Source organism: Gouania willdenowi, chromosome 9 (genome assembly GCF_900634775.1).
Source record: "Gouania willdenowi chromosome 9, fGouWil2.1, whole genome shotgun sequence".
NCBI classification, from domain to species: Eukaryota; Metazoa; Chordata; class Actinopteri; order Blenniiformes; family Gobiesocidae; genus Gouania; species Gouania willdenowi.
The window spans coordinates 27,016,276-27,036,488 of NC_041052.1; the positions used below are offsets into that span (position 1 = coordinate 27,016,276).

Genomic DNA, 20,213 nt, shown 5'->3' on the forward strand with positions numbered 1-20,213 from the left:
CTATGAATGAGCTCCGTGCAAATGGATATTGGATACTCGGATGCAGCAAAGTTGTATCATCTCACATCTACAAGTGTTTGAAGTGTAGAAAGTTCAGAAGGTGTACGGAGCAGCAGAAGATGGCAGACCTCCCGGAAGATCGGATGGAGACTGCACCACCATTTACCTACTGCGGGATGGATTGTTTCGGTCCATTTTTCATCAAGGAAGGCAGGAAGGAGTTAAAGCGCTACGGATTGTTAATCACCTGCATGTGCTCCAGAGCAATACACATCGAAATGCTTGATGATTTAACGACTGACGCTTTCATCAACGCATTGCGTGCTTTTATCGCCATAAGAGGTTCAGTTCGCCAGATAAGATGTGATCAAGGCACAAACTTTGTTGGTGCCAGAAATGAGTTTGCTGAAGCGCTCAAAGAAATGAATCAAACTAAACTGCAAAAAATGGACTGCGAGTTTCTCATGAACAGCCCAGCCTCAAGTCACATGGGCGGTGTCTGGGAACAACAAATACGCACCATAAGAAGTGTTCTGACTTCAATCCTAGAACAATCATCCAAACAACTCGATGGTTCTTCTCTACGAACATTCCTGTATGAAGTCATGGCAGTCATAAACAGTAGACCTCTGACTACAGACCAATTATGTGATCCGACAAGTCCAGAACCCTTAACACCGAATCACATTCTGACCATGAAGTCCACTATCATCTTACCACCTCCAGGAAACTTTGTTAAGGAAGATCTCTATCTAAGAAAGAGGTGGCGTCGTGTTCAACTCCTTGCGAATACCTTCTGGACAAGGTGGCAAAGGGAGTATTTGCTGACTCTTCAAAGCAGACAGAAATGGACTAAACAACGCAGAAATGCCAAAGTCGATGATATTGTCCTTCTTCAAGATGAACTGTTCCCACGGAACCAGTGGAAGTTGGCCAAAATCGTGGAAGTTTACCCAAGTAAGGATGAAAGAGTGAGGAAGGTGAAACTACTCATGAGTGATCCAACTCTGAATGCAAGTGGAGAACGTATCTCTAAAACTGTTTACCTGGAGAGACCTATTCATAAAACTGTTGTTCTCTTGGAAGCAGAATGAAGATCAATCAATACACAAAAGATAATTCATAATATAAGAAGTTCATAGTTCTAAAAACTTAAAGGTTCACAAGTTAAGAAATGTATAGACCTGTAAATCACAAGTGATTGGTGAGAGTGTAACGGTCCAAAACTATAGTTTAATTTAGCCCTTGTTATTTATGTTTATAACGCCCTCTAGTGTTTTAAATAAAGGTGGAACTTATGTTCTAAATATAGTTCCGCCCGACCTCAATTCGGCGCGTACAAAGCCCAAACAGCGCCAACGGCAGCCACGATTTTCCTGACTTCAGGTAAAATAATAAGTGTTTAATAAAATGTGAAATAATAATAAAGCCCAGATATTTATTTCTATTCTTTGTTTAAACAGCCACTGAGAAAAAGCAGTGCATTTTGAGTCTTAGATGAGCATTTTAGCCCCTCGTTGGAAGACAGCTCACGAGGTTTGTTTCTTTTTATTGTGTCTATAATTTTCTTTTCTTGTAAATGCACATGTTAATATATTTTTGTATCTGTTTTTGTGAGCAGTTCTCACGGGTTGTCAAGAGCTAATAAACCCCGTTTTCTCTACCTCGTGCCTATGCCATTCCTTGAGGGTGCTACAGGTCAGGACACATTTAGATACATTTGTTTGTTATTTTTAGATGAGTAAATATTAAAAAAAATGCTTCCAATTTTATAATGCAGAGGCCTTAAATATAGTCAGTATTTTGTAAATAACTTTTTAAAATGCAAAATATTAATCTTAATTGATTTCAACACACTGGGAACTTGTTGCTAATATAATGTATTTAATAATTTGATACCTAAAGATAGTGTGTATCTAAAATTCTAGCCAAATCAGTTTGTATGTGTTTGTGTCTCTGTTTTGCAGAACGTCTGATCTCCGTGGTACAGAAATGAATGATACTGAAGTAAATGCAATGCACCCCAGAACTACAAACGCAGACATACAACTCCCACACCACCTATCAAATTCCAACGCCTCCTTTCTCGCTACAAGGCTCACGAAAACCATAATTCAGGACAGGATTCAAGCATTAGAACTCAAATAAACAAATAATTTGATGCCATCCAGGACCCTGACACTGACAATCCACTTACCTTTGGGACTAAAACTGTGCCCAGTTTCCACAGCTCCACAAGTTTGCACTGAAAGTGCTATCAGTTCCTGCCACCTCTGCACCGGTCAAGAGGATTTTTAGTAGAGGAGGCATTATTATGAGACGCCACCATTCACTTTTTGGTCACAAAATGCTGCAGTCTCTTGTTTTTCTTAAATCTAACCAAGTTCTGGTTTAAATTGTGATTTTTTTATGGAATAGATTTGGACTGTTTTGAGACATGTTTTTCTTTAGCTACCACACCTTTTTTTTTCATGGTGGTGAGCTTGAATTCTTTTTCTTTGTTTTTCTATAAGCACTTTATGTGAGCTTGAATTTTTAGTTGTTTTTTTGTATTTTGGTAAAGAACTTATTTAGTCTCGACATTTCTTGTCATTTACAGTTGAACTGTTACAGAATAGTTGGTGTTGAAGGTCCAAATAAAGCATTTCTGATTGTCTCACTGATTGTTCTTCCTCCTACGAAAACTTTCAAGCTGCCTTATGTGTCAAATATCTGCAAAACTGTAAGTAGCCATGTTATTTCTTAGCAGAAATACTTTTAAACACTTGCTGTACATTCACCTGACATAAAAATCTTGCTTTCAGATATTTACAATTATTGTGAATTATCAGTAGCAATATTAGTTTTATTACATGAGTTTATTTTTTGCACACACCTTTTTTGTCCATCAAATGTATTTAAATACAATGCCACAAGGGACTTCGACCAGTTATATTTGCCCCAATGACGCACAGGTTTAAGAAAAACCCCACTAAGCAGAGAGCATGTTTATAAATCCCACTTATTGAACAAAATAAAAATAAAACAAAACCTAAATAAATATTGCCAACTGATAAAGGTAATTTAGGAACAAAGTTATGCAAAAGAAATAAAGAAGTTGTGAGGTCAGCTGCACACAAAGGTAACAGCAGTGCGCGCATCAAGCCATATAAGAGGGATAGAAGCACAGCTTATCTGTGTGAGTGGAAGTACTTCACATGAGCAGCCATGCAACGTCACACAGATCCACAGGTTGCTAAACCAGGCTACTGCCACCACCGAGGGGGAACCAGGAAAAGGCGCCAATCTCATGCTCTTAAAGAGGCAGCAATCAGCAGCCCGAGGCTTCGTACAGTGACATGCAGTGTAAATCTTTTTCATGGGGTGCAATTCAAAATGCACAAATAAACACAAGCTTATCAAACTTAGCAGGCACTCTGTGGCTCTGTCTGACTGTCCCTGCCTCTGTTCTCTGTGCTTCCTCTGGCTAATGAGACCATTATGAAACATTTCCATAAACACTCCAGGACTTTTAGAGCGAATGTACTGAATTGCCTTTCATTTAACAGGGTTTCTCTACTTAGTTGGTGTTTTGGTGGTGCGTTATGGGATGGATTCAGTGGAAGTTTTAAAAGCATTGTGGTGTATTGAGTGGCCCTAATCCTCTGCCATATGTGTTTTTTCTTCTTTTTTTTTTTTAACAATTTGAACTACGTTTAATGTTGTAATAAAAAAGGAGTTGAAATATTATGTGGATAAAATGGGTATTTCTTGAAGTAGGAAAACCTAACAGCAGAATAGTTTTTTTGTCGTGTACAGCAGTTGACACTGTGGGGCGGATTCACAAAAAGTTTGGTGGTATTAAAACGTGTGCAAACGTCACTCCACGCGCTAATAAGGAGTACAAAGGGCAGGGGATCAGGAGTGCGCGTGAGCTGCACTTCCCAATACGGCCTTAATTCATTTAGCGCATTCCCCTCTAATTAATATGCATAGTAGGTGGATCTCTGGGGGAGCAAAGATATGGGAGGGGGAAATGCAAATAAAGTTATGTGGGGAGATCTGTGTGGAGATCTGGAACGGATAGTACAGAAATATAGTACAACTGAAAAGGAAGCGAAGCAACTTTATTGCCACCTTTTATTTCAGATCTTTGTGAATCTGGCTCTGTGTGTAGTGATTAATGCCTCCTTTGTGGGATATATGACATCTTAGATGAAAATTTATTATTATTATTACCAGTGCAGTGCCCGTAGGAAGTACTGTATAAATTTAGCACTGTATATAGGCTAGCATACATCTGCAGCTTGCTGAGAGAGTGTACTCACTCATTAGAAGCGCATGTGTGTCAATCCTCTCGCTTAAATGTTGTCCTTTCACTCATGCATCGCTGTTAAAAGGTGCATTTCGGTCTGCAAACAGCCAGCACAGTTCACAATAAGTGCAGTCCATGGTGGGCGAAAAACACAGCCATGGTCATGGGAATTTAATACATGCCTTGGTTGTGGCGGTGTAATATTTTGTCAGAGAAACACCTGTTTCCTTGTGTTTGGTCCCTGTAAAACCAAGTAAAAAACTTTTAAAGGACCAGCAGCCGATGACATTTGACCCTCCTGCTTCTTGTAGCAGCTCAGAGCTTTGTTTGTTTACAACATGGCAAACACCGCGGGTGATCTGTAGAGTGGATTGAAAGGTGTTGTAATTATCTATTCGCCCGCCTCCCCGCAACAAAATCGGCATCCACCGGCCATGGGAGCACATAGACAATCAACGAAAGTGGAGTAACGTTGTTAGAGACTTTTAATGCCATAATCTACGTTGTTGGACTTTTAAATGCTTTTAATCCATATTAATCATTTTATTCTCTCCTACCTGTTGTTTAACTTAGTGATTTACAACTGACAGCAAGTCTCTCCCTCCATGTTAAAGCTGATATGCAGAGTTAGATAGAGGCGTGGCTTCTGGTAGATTGGGAGAGGTAGTGGGAGGAAGTGGAGCTGTTTAGGGTGGGACATGTAGAAGTATCTCAGAAACTCCAGATATCAGCTTTAAAGTGTATCTCCCATATTAAAGCACATGTATTGAGTGTTGTATGATTTATCATGTAGAACATAATAAATAATAACTGCTTAATTTGAGCAACTTTACTCTCTCATTCTTTAAGTTACAGTGGATTGCTGAACATTTCAAGCTGCATTTTGGATTTATTTTGGCAGGTCCTACAGCTTTCAAAACTTATGTTACAGAAATGAAAAATAAAAATAATAAAAACAGTTAGATTGGTACATTTGTTTTCATTCCTTATTTGTAAAGCGAATCTCCAGACGTTCTATATATTTAATTTTTAAATTTATTTTAAAATGTTTTGCTGCCCTGACAAGCATCTCAAACTTTGCCTATGGGTCACAGATATTTTGATACTTACAGGTAGATTTGTAACTTACACAATGTAACTTAAGGTAGAAATTAAATTCAATTAATTTTATATGGTTTGTGATTTTTTTAAAGGTCTTAAAAAAGTTTGTTGGCTGGTTATGATTGACAAAATAAGACTAATCTGTATCGGGAAGCTTTTAGACCTGACTGCATGTTTCCCAACATGTTAATGCAGAGCCAACAGTGGCCCTTTTCCTCTTTGGGGATCTGTATTCATGCTGCGTTCAGAGCACAATGGAGCCCGCTCTGGTTTGGACTGCGGAGTGCTGCTCAATGACCAGGAGAGGGCATCTTATGTCCTCAAACCGAGACCCAGCAGTGAGCAGTCAGTCAGTGAGCGGCAACGCGCTGTCATCCTCCCACGGTCTCAGTCCTGTTGCTACACAGCTGCCATATTCCCGAAGCTCTCATCCACATCACACGGCGCCTGCCTCCACGTCATGAAGACGGCTTACACAACTTGTGGATGAGTTAGGTTTTCTCTCATCACATGTTCCGCCACTGAGTCCAGATTCAACAATTGGCGGCTGCATCTCACTGCCTTCCTGAGAGAGGACGCGGTGATGTGGCTTCTGTCATCTATTGCAGGTTTGCAGTGAGAGGATGGACACAGGTATGCCTTACCAGGCCGGTGTGCGCTAAGGCAACAAACTACCGGCAGATGTGGATGCACAGCTCAGCCTCCGACAGGTGTGTGCCTGTGAGCGGTGCGGAGCCCAGCTGAGTCGCAAAGTCCGTGGGTTTTCTGTGGGGATGCGAGTGTCAGGTTTACTGACTGTCTAACATGTGGAGACTGGAAGGATGCTACGGAGAGCCCTGAATATGAAGAGGAGCCGACACCGCAAAAATATGGGTATGTGCACCGCTGACCGCAACGCATCCATCCAAATCAGTCATGTTTAGCCTGAGTTCTGATCCGTAGAGTCGGTGGTCGTTGGTGTGATTACTCATCCAAAGTATGTTAATGATGACTGCATGCAGCGGAGTCTAACTGCCTTTTTTTTCTGTTTTTTTTTTTCTTCAACTACTATATTGCATTTGATGCATGTGGTTATAAAACACCTTTCCTCTTTTTCAAAAGCATATTTTTTTGGATCATATTTGCAGATATGTAGAATTAGTTCCAAATCTTTTGCCTTGTTATTTAGATAAGATAAGATGACCTTTATTAGTTCCACAATGGGAAATTTGTACGGTTTCAACAGTAGATTTAAAATACATAAATAAATAAATAAAAACAATTATTATTATTTTTTTTTAACTTTTTCTCACTTTTTCTGTTTTCTTTAGGACTTTCTTTGCTTTCCACATGGCTTATAGTCACGCTGATGGTTCCCGCCTGGCTGCTTGCTGCTCCAACTCCAAGCAGCATCCGAGAGCGTTCTTGCCCACTAAGCTGTAGATGTGATGGGAAAATAATATACTGTGAATCCAATGCTTTCCGTGACGTGCCCAATAATGTGTCAGTGAGCACACAGGGACTCTCCCTGAGGTACAACAGCCTGGTAAACCTCAGAACTCACCAGTTTGCAGGTCTGAGTCAACTGGTTTGGCTTTATCTGGACCACAATTACATCACAGAGGTCGATGGCCAGGCTTTCCATGGGATTAGGAGGCTGAAAGAGCTGATCCTGAGCTCAAATAAAATCCTTCATCTGAAGAACAACACTTTCCACGATACCCCAAATTTGCGAAATCTCGACCTTTCCTATAATAAGATACAGGTGCTCCAGCCTAAACAGTTTGTGGGCTTGCGGAAATTACTAAGTTTACACTTGAGGTCCAACTCATTGAAAACTGTCCCTATGAGAGTTTTCCTTGACTGCCGCAATCTGGAGTTTCTTGATATTGGCTACAACAGGCTACGAAGCCTCACTCGAAATGCTTTTGCGGGACTTCTAAAGCTTATTGAGCTACATTTGGAGCACAACCAGTTCTCCAAAATAAACTTTGCTCATTTCCCACGCCTGACAAACCTAAGGGCTCTCTATCTGCAGTGGAATCGCATCAAAGTGTTGACCCAGGATCTGCCGTGGATGTGGACCTCTTTGCAAAAACTGGATCTTTCCGGAAATGAACTGGAAGTGTTAGATCCAAGCACATTTCACTGTCTGCCTAATCTCCAGACTCTTAATCTAGATTCCAATAAACTCAGCAATGTATCACAGCAGACAGCAGAGGCCTGGATCTCTCTCACTACTATAAGTCTGGCTGGTAATTTATGGTACTGTAACCTGAACATATGTCCTCTGGTGTCCTGGCTCAAAGCATTTAAGGGTAACAAGGAAACAACAATGATTTGTGCCAGTCCTAAGGAGGCGCAGGGAGAGAAAGTGACAGATGTGGTGGAGACTTACAACATATGTACAGCAACACCGGCCCCAGTCCCCTCAAAAACAACAACAACAACAACAACAACACTCACTTCAACATCTCCACCTGAACTAATCCCTTTTCCTACTCAGTCAACGGTAGATAAAAAGTTAACCTGGAACAGTACAACCTCTCTGACTCCCACTAAGGCCTCGCCCACCAGTCCACTGCCAGAGACTGAGTACGTTTCTTTTCACAAAATTGTAGTTGGCAGTGGAGCCCTCTTCTTATGTGTGGCTGTAATCCTGCTAGTTATCTACGTGTCATGGAAGCACTACCCGAGCAGCATTAAACAGCTTCAGGAGCGCTCTGCAGTCAAAAAGCGCCAAAAAAAATCTCGAGAGTCTGAGCGCTCTTTTAGTTCACCGCTTCAAGAGTACTATGTCGACTACAAACCTTCACACTCAGAGACTATGGATGTGCTGGTCAATGGGACAGGACCTTACACGTACACTATCTCAGGCTCCAGGGAATGTGAGGTATGACTGTTGCCACCAAAAATCCATTTCCACTGCGAGCCATGAGAGGTAAATTTTTTAACAATCTGTGGAGAACATACTTGTTTTCTACTATGCTTTTGTCTGGTGTAAGATAAGGAAGCAAAGGTCAGTGCATGGTGACAGATCTTAGCAATATGCTGGATTTATGGAGCTCCATATGATTTCTGAGCTGTTGTTTTGAATAATGCAATATTATTTGCTATAACGTTTTTTTTTAGCTGAAGCTGCTGGGGCAGCATTCAGTAAGACACTATATTCACAAAGTGGAGCCATCTTTCATTCCTTTCACAGAAAAGCTGGTTGATAAATGTGTGCATTTTCATGCAGCCTGTTATTTATTACCAAATGGCTCGCTGTCATGATCAAAATATTTAGGTCAAGTCACTGTGCAGGTGGTCCTTATCTTTCCTGTGTGTTTGCTACATCAGCTGTACTAGCAAATGCACAAGTCATGTGAATATATAAGCATTTTTTATCATACCAGCTGATCTCATATGTTACACCAGAATAGGTTAATTTCCTAAAAATATGATTTTTTTTTACGAAAGCAACAAGTTACACTTAGTTATAAGTTGAAGGCTCAAATCTTAATTTGGTGGTTTGGAATCATCATGCCAGTTATTATTTTTAGGTATAATAATTCCAATAATTTATATTAAGTCTGTTTGGCTTGGTTTCAGAGCACGGTTGGCCTTCTTTTTCTTTTTCATGAACTGTAGAACATATTTGCCTGTGCCAGTGTCACACCAACAAAACTTCCTCTGCTACCATTTTCTTCTACTTCTACTGATTACTTCTAGCTTGAAGGAACAGAATATCTACGTCTCTTAGGGTTAGGGTTACTTAAAATTATTTATACTTGTTTTTCAAAATGCATTGTGGAATATCTTGTATACAGTAATTTCTTAGAACAAAATAACATTTTATTTAGAAAAAAAGTTATGATTTACAACCAGGAAATTACCGTTCTTCATAGATTATCAGTTGAATACATTATTTATAATCATAATCATGTTTTGGAGTTTATTTTTAAGGTTTACAGAAGTAATGATGCTAATTCTCAGATCTCAGCAATTGACTAAAAAAAAATATTGTTCTTTATTGTAATATGGAGGAAAAGATCTTTTTTTTTTTACCATGACTTAGTTACTTATTGCCCTGGAAGTTAAGAAATTGGTGTCAAACTTAGGGCCCCATCATTGTATTTTGTTGTCCAGAGCAGTTGTTATTATTTGGTAGTACTGTAAGGCAGAAATCAGCAATCTACAACACTTTGGCCCCTAATTTTTGTACTTTCACTGTCCTTCTGACCCGAGTACATCATCAAGCTCTTTTTTTTCTTGCAACTTAAGTGATTACCATTTACAGAGAAATTTTAAGAAAGAGTGAAGACAGTCTTTGATGAAAATGTCTTATTGACCACAGTCAAAATGGAATGTATTCATTTTATATGAATACAGGACTTTTAGCAGGTCCCACGTTTGAACAACAGCAAAGCCAGGCAGTTAATAAAACCCCATTAAATCATTTCACAGAGTAACAAAGAGCTCATTCTGAGACACACTGTGCGTAAAATTGTGGTTGAAACGTATGTGCCCTGAATGATATTTTGAATGTACTGGTGCTTTATTATTTTTTTTTAATAATTCATTTATTACCCATTTTTACACAAAACAAACAACAAACAAGGATATAACAATAAGGATAGCAGACAGGGTCAGTACAGGTTCAGCGTGCATTCATTCCTGAATTTCATCTTTTTGAAATTGTAAATCAGATGCTGAGTATCAGACACATTAATGTGTACATCATATTCATCAATATCTTTGGTAAATGCAGAAAAAAAGATTAATTAATTCTATAAATTATAGAGTAAGACATTTGTACAGGACAGAACAAGCACTTTCACTGTTTCAGATTCTACCTTTCAAACTTAGCACTGGCATATCTCAGAGAGAAGGTCAGACACTCCATAGTATAAATCTCCTCAATGATCGCTTTCCATTCTGAAATAGACGGTGGCTCCTTACTGAGCCATTTTCTGATTTTCTGATTATTGCTTTTTTGCAACTACCTTTTTCTTTATTTTTGTTGGTAAATTCCCTAAATACATAAGACTGAAATAGCAGTCTATCTGTCTATATCTGAGCCTAGAATTGATCTAATTTCTCATCACATTTCCCCAAAACAGTGAAAGCGCAGGACACTCCCAAAAAATGTGGAAATGTCAAGCAGACGTATTGCCACACATCCTCCAACAGTGACCAAGTTCAGGCCTGTTAGTCTGGGATCCTTTGATCTTTGGAGTGATAAAAAATCTTAGTATATTTTTACATGTAAACTATCTCTATAAAGGATGAGATCATTCTATTCCATTCATTAAACTGCTTGGGAGGTATTTCCACCGGCAGTGATTGAAAGAGAAAGAGCAGCCTTGGCATAATGTTCATATTTACTGCTTCTATTCTGTTATACATGCTCATTGGTAGTAGTGACCACCTGTTTAGGTGTGTTTTAATGTCTGCTGTAATGGGGGAATAATTGTCATAAATGGCAGTTAAGTCTTTAGGTATCTGGACATCTTAGTATTTGATCATGTTGTTTTTCCATTTAAATTGGCCTTTACTTGAAGTTATCTCCACGGGTTTGTTTCTGTATACATCTTTCTGATTGTAGTTTTTTAATACTCCATGCGAGTGACTTTTTAGATTTAGGGCCGTTTTCCTAAAAGTTTTGTTTGATTAGCTTTGCTCTCCTCTCAACTTGGTTTTCCAATAGATCATTTAAGATTTTTTTTGTTTTAATAATTTCTTTTAAAATATTACTATCACTATTCTCTGCATGTTTACTCTCCAATACTTTTATCTTTTCACATTGTGAACAATGTATTCTCTTAATTCTTCTTTAACATATTTTTGACACTGTGTGTCATTGACAAGACCTGTATTACGTCTCCACAAGGTCTCCTTGGGTTTGTTTTATTGTTTTTTTTCAATATTGCAAACAGAAGATACACACAAACAAACATGTATCAACAGAACATACATAATGGAGGTCAAAGAAAAACAAAAACAATGTAAAACAAAATTAACTGGATAAATAAAAACATGTAAATAGGCAAGATAGGCAAATCAACACATCTGTTTACTAAAACAAATACATTTTTCTGCCGTCATATTATTTTCACAGTTTAATCTCCCCAACATCTTCTCACACACCACTGTCTCCATCTTTTGTGCTTTCCACATGCTCAGTATGGGGGATTGAGGTTCCTTCCAACACCTCAGAATGGTGTGTGCACATGTCATCAGGCCAGTTTTTAATATTCCAAAAATGTATTTGTTTAACCATGGTACCATAGTTCTGTCTCCAAGAAGCAGAGTCTTGGTGACCTGGAAAGTTCACAACCTCATACAATCTAAAACATTTTCCCATAAGGGGAGAATTTAGAACATTCACATAATAAATGTACCACTTTTTTCCCCACACTTCCAGCACAGATCAGAGTTTAGTAAACCCAGTCTTGTTGGAGTAAAATAATATCTATGAATTATTTTATATTGAATAAATTTGCCTCTGGCTTTTCTTATGCATTTTTCAGTGTTTCCAAGTTTTTTCATCCAGTGTACAAGAAAAATCTTTCTCACATATCATCTTGAGATTACAACAACCATTATTATTTGTCCAAGGACATACCTCGTACCATCTCTGATGGTACCGATTCTTTGAGTTGTGCAGGTCAACAGGTCACAATAGGTAATTCACTTAGTTGATACAGTTTAATTTGGTTGCTGTACTGTAACTAGGGTATTGAATTACAAAGGTCCCCAACTGTAACTGTAAAAGTGAAACTTGCTGAAATAACACTACAAACAATTTGACAGCAGTCTAAAAAAACAAAGAGCTGCAGCCCAGCGAGATGTGAAACAAAATAAAATAAACTCAAACAAACCCTGGAGCAGTCATGTGACAAATCAATCAACAGTTCTTGTTGAGAAAGATTATTATTATTGTGGATACAGTGGAAACAGAAACTATAAAAAATAGTTGAATTGTGAACCTGTTTATATTGTAGGGACGACATTATGTACATAAATGTATTTGGAGTCTAAAGCCACGAAAAAAACCACCACTTTAAAAAGAGAATAGACTAATATAAAAACTCCTTTCAGTTATTTGGGTCATTCTGCGCTTGCATGACATGCATGATTTACATAATCCAAGATGGCGGCGGCCCGGACTACAGGCGACACGATTTAATAAGAGCCTTAAAAGACTTGGATATAATGAAAAGAGTGGATGGACGGAGGCATTAACATACTGACTTTCACACGGACACACACAGACTTATTAAACACGCACGGACCTTGGTAAACACGGTAAACAGAACAGGCTTCATCGACTGGCAGGCACTAGGACCAGGAGGCGGAGTAAATGCGTCCCCATACTGCATGTACAGGCTGTAATATCCCCAAGTTTATCATAGTCAGTTGTTAGAGCTACTATCTTTACCAGGGAGCAACTATTTATTCCTAGTTATTGTTTTCCAGAGTTTTACTGGGATTTTTTTACCAGTGATTAGCTCCTATGTCTCTTCTGCTCTGCCGGACCAAACTGAAACCGTAGCCAGACACACAAACAGACAGACAGACACACACACAGCAGTCGCGTTCTGAACGCATCTCAAACTCGCTGTGTTTTTGAGCTCTGTTGTGTCCGATTTATTTGTCAACATGTCACTCGTCTCCTGGTTCAGTGTCATGCTCATCTTGGTGATTTCCGCGAAGACGTCCCCCATGTTACTGTTGCGGTTAGCTTCACCGCTAGTGGAGCTAGCGGGGTTATCCTCCATCCTAGCTGAAGTCTGCAAGCGATTTTGCACACACCGTTTTCTTTGGTTCATTGTGCGAGCTGTGTGCATGAATGGCTAAGGCATTATTTGAGCTTTTATGAAGAGTTTATACAGTTTAATCCGTATTAATTGTAGGCGGAGAACAGGAGCGTATCTAAGGCACAGCCATCCCCTAGGACCTCCTCACGTGACTCCCAGGTGTTTCATTTTTAACAAGTTTGAGCTGGTTAAGCTAGGAAGTCATTAGCTGAATTAGACACCAGCTTCACAAAAAATAAATAACAACAAAAAACTGTTCCAACTTATGTTTGACACCAAAACAGACCAGTGTGAAGGATTGCTCAACTATTTATGTGATATATTGTTTATTTAACTTGCATTTTTTTGGGGTGGTATTTCTTAGTAAGGAGACTTTTTATGACGTGCATTATGACAACTGCAAGAAAGCTGTTGCTGTGTGTTTATTGATTACTTGGGCTGAAATTATATGTCATCTAAACAAGTGCAATCGTAAAACTTCCTCAATATTAAATATTCCAGTCAACTGCCAGAGGTATTATAAAAAAGTAGAGCTGCAACTATTGATTATTTTTGTCGACTAATCTATCAATTATTTTTTTGATTAGTCAAATAGTCACAATTATTTGTCTGTTTTGAAACACATATTTTGGACTTCTTTTTTAGCGCACCTGCTTAATCTACCTGTGAAATTGTGTCCCTGTTGTACTGTGACAGTATGTTTTACAGAGAGCACTTAAAACAATGACATAAAACATGTATTTGTAGTGTAGTCGTTATATTTAACACAAATATAATTGAATTCACAATCAAATCATGAATACACTTAAAGTGTAAGTTGTCTTGAAGAAAGAAGTACTAGTAAACAAAGAGTGTAAATAGGTAACTTTAAAAAGATGGAGCTAACCTGCCAGCAGGTTGTGGAGGTAATAGGGATGTAATGATACACAAAAATCACGGTTCGATACGTACCTCCGTTTTGAGGTCACGGTTCGACTAATTTTCGGTACAATATGGAACAAAATGCAAAACATAAGTTTGCTTGTTGTTTATTCGAAACTTTAGTAAATCAACAATGTATTTAACATTTTACAGAGTATGAAAATAAAGTTAAAAAAACACAATACTATCGTAAAGTGCTGCCTGGTAATAATATTCTCAAACAAAAAATACATTAAATATTATAGAAATAAGCTCACAGCTTGTTAACAGCTTTTAAAAAACAAAAGTTACAGCACAGTTCCAGCCCTTGATTTAGAGCTTCATATTTTTGGCCAGAAAAATGTACTTGTCTGCAGTAAGTGCAGATCTGCTGGCAGTTACAAATGCAAAACATAAATTTGCTTGTTCATTCAAAAGTTTAGTAAACCAACAAAGTATTTTACATTATACAGAATATGAAAATAAAGTAAAAAAATAAAAATAAATAAAAATACTATACTGTTGTAAAGTGCTGCCTGGTAATAAAAATATTCTCAAACAAAAAATACATACAATATTATAAAAAATAAGCTCCTCACAGCTTGTTAACAGCTTTTATCCGCTGCTGTAAAGACTCCGATGGCAGTTGTTATAGCTTTGGCCAGATCTGAATTGCTAATTGACGTTTTCTTTCTTGTCGCAGTGATATTCGTACTCGGGTGGTGCCGTTGGCATGTTCGTCGTGTTCCCGGTAACATACCCGATCACAGCTGAACAATGTCGGCATACTGCCCTCGGTTTATCCACTGGTCTTTCTCCGTAGCAGTATTTCACCCGGAAGCGGAAGCGGAAGTGTTCCCAAGCAGGAGACTTTAGCGACAGGGGAGGGTCCTCCAGCTCTAGTTTCTCGCTAGCATTAGCCATGACGTACACGGGCAGCACATGTAGCTGCAGGCGGAAGTAAACACACGCAACTTCCTTTCCGTTCCCGGAACTCATCCGTGCACAACCCTGTACCGAACTGAACGTCCTGTACCGAAACAGTTTAATACAAATACATGTATTGTTACACCCTTAGGAGGTAATGAGGTTTAGATCAATCACAGAGTTCCTTTCACTGAAATCAAGTCCATAAAATAAAATAATACATAATTTAATCTTGTTAGAAAGAATCCTTACAAGTTAAGAAACTAATTAGTGTTATCCAAATCACATAGAAATGAAAGAGGTTTACTGTTCAAAAGAAACACGTTTATCAGCAGAAGGCAGAAAATAATATTTCAAAGTGGCTGCATCACTAACTCACTGATAAGTGTAGTGATAAACATTCTTTCAGACGTACGCACAGACGTAATATCTATTTGAATCAGACTGTCGGCTAACAGATACATTTCCATGTGATTAGAAATGAAAGGTTGGGAACATATCAGCAGTACAGTGATGTCACTCCTCTCTCGGTCCGGGGCTCCGCTGTTTCTGCTTTGGGTGTCCGTGTATCTCCGTTGTCCTTTAATCATTAAGAGCAGAACTTGAGTGCCCCACCAGGGGTGCTAACACACTGGACCACTGCTACACAGTAATAAAGGATTCATATCACTCTGTTCCCCGTGCAGCTTTGGGGCTCTCTGATCACTGTCTGATTCACCTCATGCCGACCTACAGGCATAAGTTTAAATCTGCTAAACCTGTAGTAAGGACTGTAAAGAGGTGGACAGAGGAGTCAAAGCAGGAGTTACAGGACTGCTTTGACTGCACTGATTGGGGTGTTTTTGAAGCTGCATCAGACAACCTAGATGAACTGACTGACACTGTGACATCTTACATCAGCTTCTGTGAGGACATGTGTGTGCAGACCAAGACTTTCTGCACATACAACAACAACAAACCCTGGTTCACACCTCAACTTAGGATGCTGCGTCAGGCTAAGGAGGAAGCCTACTCGAGTGGGGACTGGGTCCTGTTTAAGCAGGCTAAGTACACACTAACCAAGGGGATCAGAGTAGCACAGAGGTGCTACACTGAGAAGCTAAAACAAAGCTTCTCAAACAAAGTCCCTTCAGAAGTGTGGAAAGGCCTGCGTGAGGTTACCAACTACAGGAACCCCCACCCATCCTGCAGGTAACAAAAGACTGGCTGAAGACCTGAATAGCTTTTACTGCAGGTTTTCACACCCACCCCCGAGCTCATTAGCATCAGCCCATCACCTGGACTCTGCCCTTCCTGCTCCCCCCACTTCCCCCCCCCACCTTACCCTCTGACCCCCCACCTGCCCTGAAGATCAATGAAAGAGATGTGTGCCAGCTATTCAAGAGACAAAAGATCAAAAAGGCTCCAGGACCAGACGGAGTATCTCCCTCCTGCCTGAAAGCCTGTGCTGAGCAGCAGGCCCCCATCTTCACACGGATCTTCAATACATCACTGGAGCTGTGTGAAGTACCTTCCTGCTTCAAAAGCTCCAGCATCATCCCAGTCCCAATGAAACCTGGCATCACAGGACTCAATGACTATCGACCCATTGCCCTGACGTCCGTAGTCATGAAGTCCTTTGAGAGGCTGGTATTGAGCCATCTGAAGGACATCACAAGACCCCTGCTGGACCCCCTGCAGTTTGCCTATTGGGCAAACAGGTCTGTCGAGGATGCAGTCAACATGGGACTGAACTACATCCTGCATCACCTCGACTCCCCAGGGACCTACGCTAGGATCCTGTTTGTGGATTTCAGCTCTGCGTTCAACACCATCATCCCGGACATCCTTCATCAGAAACTCATCCAGCTCACAGTGCCGGCCTCCACCTGTCAGTGGATCACCAACTTCCTGTCTGACAGGAAGCAGCAAGTAAGGCTGGGAAGCATCACATCTAGCACCCGGTCACTCAGCACTGGCGCCCCTCAGGGGTGTGTTCTCTCCCCACTTCTATTCTCCCTCTACACCAATGACTGCACCTCAGGGGACCCCTCTGTGAAACTCCTGAAGTTTGCAGACGACACCACCATCATCGGTCTCATCAGGGATGGGGACGAGTCTGCCTTCAGACGGGAGGTGGAACAGCTGGCTCTCTGTTACAGTCAGAACCATCTGGAACTGAACCCGCTCAAGACTGTGGAGATGACAGTGAACTTCAGGAGAAATCCCCCCCCACTCACCCCCCTTACCATTCTGAATGGCAAAGTGGCTACCATGGACTCCTTCAGGTTCCTGGGATCCACAATCTCACAGGACCTGAAGTGGACCTCCCACATAGACACAACCAGGAAAAAGGCACAGCAGAGGATGTACTTCCTGCGTCAGCTGAGGAAGTTCAACCTGCCCCAGGAGCTGCTGATCATGTTCTACACCTCCATCATTCAGTCTGTTCTGTGCACCTCCATCACTGTCTGGTTTGGATCTTCAACCAAACTAGACAGACACAGACTACAACGGATAATTAGGACTGCAGAAAAGATCATTGGTGTTGATCTGCCCTCCATCCAAGACTTATACCTGTCCAGGGTCAGGAAACGGGCAGGTAGCATCACTGCAGACCCCTCACACCCTGCACACAATCTGTTTAAACTCCTCCCCTCCGGCAGACGCTACAGATCATTGTACGCCAAAACTACCCGCCATAAAAACAGTTTCTTCCCCCAGGCTGTCACTGTGATCAACACTACACAGTCATAGAGTGTCAGACCTGTTTCTGTTACTGTGAAATAACCCTGGAACTAAACATAACAACCCTGGGTCAACCTGTTACTGAGAATGTTCATGGACATAATATTTTCATTTAAATGTTCACCTGCACTACTCATCAATGCACTACTGCACTATTATCTTATTATTATTATTGTATTTTTATTTTATTTCGTTATTATTATTATTATTATTATTATTATTATTATTATTATTATTATTATTACTGTTATTATTATCTTGTTATTTTTTTTTAGTTTGCACATATTAGTCTAACTACTCTTATATTTATGTTTATACTTCTTTTTTTATTTATTTTTCTTTATTCTAGTTGATTGTTATTATTTAATGTTACACTATCTGAGAGAGCACAGGTCACCAAAACAAATTCCTCGTGTGTATTCATATACTCTTGGTCAATAAAGTTGATTCTGATTCTGATTCTGATGATGGCCAAATGAGTATGTGTTTGAAGGTTGAATATACAAAGAGGTGTACATACTCTGTACTCTGTAGTGTTATAAAGGGGTTTATTTGCGGGTGCAAAATAAAAAAGCGTGTGCGATTTCCCTGGTTTAATTCTATGGGACATGAACATGATAAATGTTAGTTGTTTTTTTTTTTACTCACTTTTATAGTTTTTTTATTTGGTGTATTTTTCTGCAATGTATGTTTTTTGGAGTCATTATGTGTAGTTGTATTTTTTGTGTTTTATTTTACTCATTTAGTATATTTTTATTTTTATTATAAATAAATAAATAAATACCTTGTGTGTGTTCCCGTGAAATCTTTGAGACGCTAATAATAGTGTTGTGGTAGTCGAGACCGGTCTCGAGACCAAATTTTAAAGGTCTCGGTCTCTAACAACTGGTAAAATTGACGCTATTACAGCCTGTGAATGCAGTACGGGGGACGCACTTACTCCGCCTCTGGGTCCTAGTGCCAGCCGGCTGGTATAGCCTGTTCCGTTTACCGAGGTCCGTGTGTGTTTAATAAGTCCGTGTGTGTCAGCATGTTTATGCCTCTGTCCATTCACTCTTTTCATTATATCCATGTCTTTTAAGGCTTTATTACATAATGTCGGCTGTAGTCCGGGCCGCCGCCATCTTGGATTATGTCATCACCTGCGCTTCATCACCACAAGTTGAACAAGCCAGAATGATTCAAATAACTGTAAAGGGGTCTTCTATTAGTCTATTTCCTTTTTAACACTAGCATGACCAGAGTGGTGTCATTTGACACCTATACCTATAAAGTCCAAGCTGGTGTCAGATGGCGGGTGTGAACAACTCAGCTTGTGACCATTGTTATGTTACTGAGGCCACTACTCCCCCCTCAGCTAGGGTGGGGGGGTGGCTGGGTTGGTTTCAGGACACAAAGACCTTTTGTATTCTCCTTTGTGTTTCCCATACAGCAGCTACATAGAGGTTGCAACTTATATTTCAACTTTTGCGACAGAAAGTAGTAAGTAGTAATCGTGAGACGTCAACACAGTTTGTTTGCATTCTTGGTGAAATTTATTTATTAAAGATTTTGTGAACAATTCTGGCACTGCCACACCTCCTTTATGCATTTGCCACATGCAAACTTGTCACAATACATACAACGCTTGGTGGCACGGTTTTTCCTGCAGCAACACTTCACCTGGCACAATGCCCTTTTCCCCACATCAGGTGTGGGTGGTTGTTGCTGAAGGTTTTGCTCATTCACCTCCTTGGCTGCCATTAGAGACTGGGCAAGCTCATTTGCAAGCTCCAGCAAGAAGTCCACCCTTCTCTCCTTGACCCCAGTGCATGCCTGATAAAGCACATGTGCGTTCAGCGCTGCAATGTCAATCATGTTGTAAAACACAGCGACTGGCCAACGCCGTGTTCCTGAACGCACGGTGTACTTTCGAACCATCTGGTCCATGACATCCACACCGCATTTCATGCTGTTGTAGTTGGTGACTGTGTTCGGCTTTTTTTTCCGAGTAGCCTCAGTCTCCACTACGCTGTGCACGCTACTGAGGAGGCAGACAGTCTTCTTTCGTTTGGGCACATAAACAGTCAGTGTGGCACCAGAGGTTGAAAACACTTGTGTGCTGAATTCCTCACGGGCCAAATTCTTTTTAGCTGAATCTGGAAGCTCCCGGCGATTCTTATTGACTGTGCCAAGGAGGGTGGTCTTCCGGCTGTGCAGTCGACGTGCTAGTGACAATGAAGTGAAAAAATTGTCGGTTGTAACAGTTCTTCCTTTGTCCATAAACGGTTCCATAAGCTTCATCACCACATTTTCAGACAATCTCTCCCCAGGTGGACGACTGGGGTCTTTGCCAAGATATGGGATGATTTTGCACACATACTTGGATTTACGGTCACATGCCACCCAGAACTTGATACCAAACTTGTCCGGCTTTGTACTTCCGCATTGGGTCAAAGGTTAAGAGGGATAATGTCAGCATAACTGATGGTGTAAACAGA

At 40.2% G+C, this 20,213-nt stretch overlaps 1 protein-coding gene and 1 long non-coding RNA gene across 4 annotated transcripts in view; both read left to right on the forward strand.

The window, feature by feature from the left end:
* The first annotated feature begins 1,262 nt into the window (after nucleotides 1–1,262).
* LOC114469905 (uncharacterized) lies at nucleotides 1,263–2,273 on the forward strand. The gene is made up of 3 exons (XR_003674810.1): nucleotides 1,263–1,536; nucleotides 1,622–1,698; nucleotides 1,968–2,273. It is a non-coding gene; the product is annotated as an uncharacterized LOC114469905 (long non-coding RNA).
* A 3,510-nt stretch (nucleotides 2,274–5,783) lies between these two features.
* LOC114469904 (leucine-rich repeat transmembrane neuronal protein 4) overlaps nucleotides 5,784–20,213 on the forward strand; it is a 144,420-nt gene continuing 129,990 nt past the window's right edge. For all 3 annotated transcript variants that reach the window (XM_028457796.1, XM_028457799.1, XM_028457797.1), the window contains exons 1-2: nucleotides 5,784–6,268; nucleotides 6,706–8,315. In XM_028457796.1, coding sequence (XP_028313597.1) covers nucleotides 6,217–6,268; nucleotides 6,706–8,273 — 1,620 coding nt within the window. In that variant the 5' untranslated portion in view covers nucleotides 5,784–6,216 and the 3' untranslated portion in view covers nucleotides 8,274–8,315. The remainder of the gene's footprint in view (nucleotides 6,269–6,705; nucleotides 8,316–20,213) is intronic.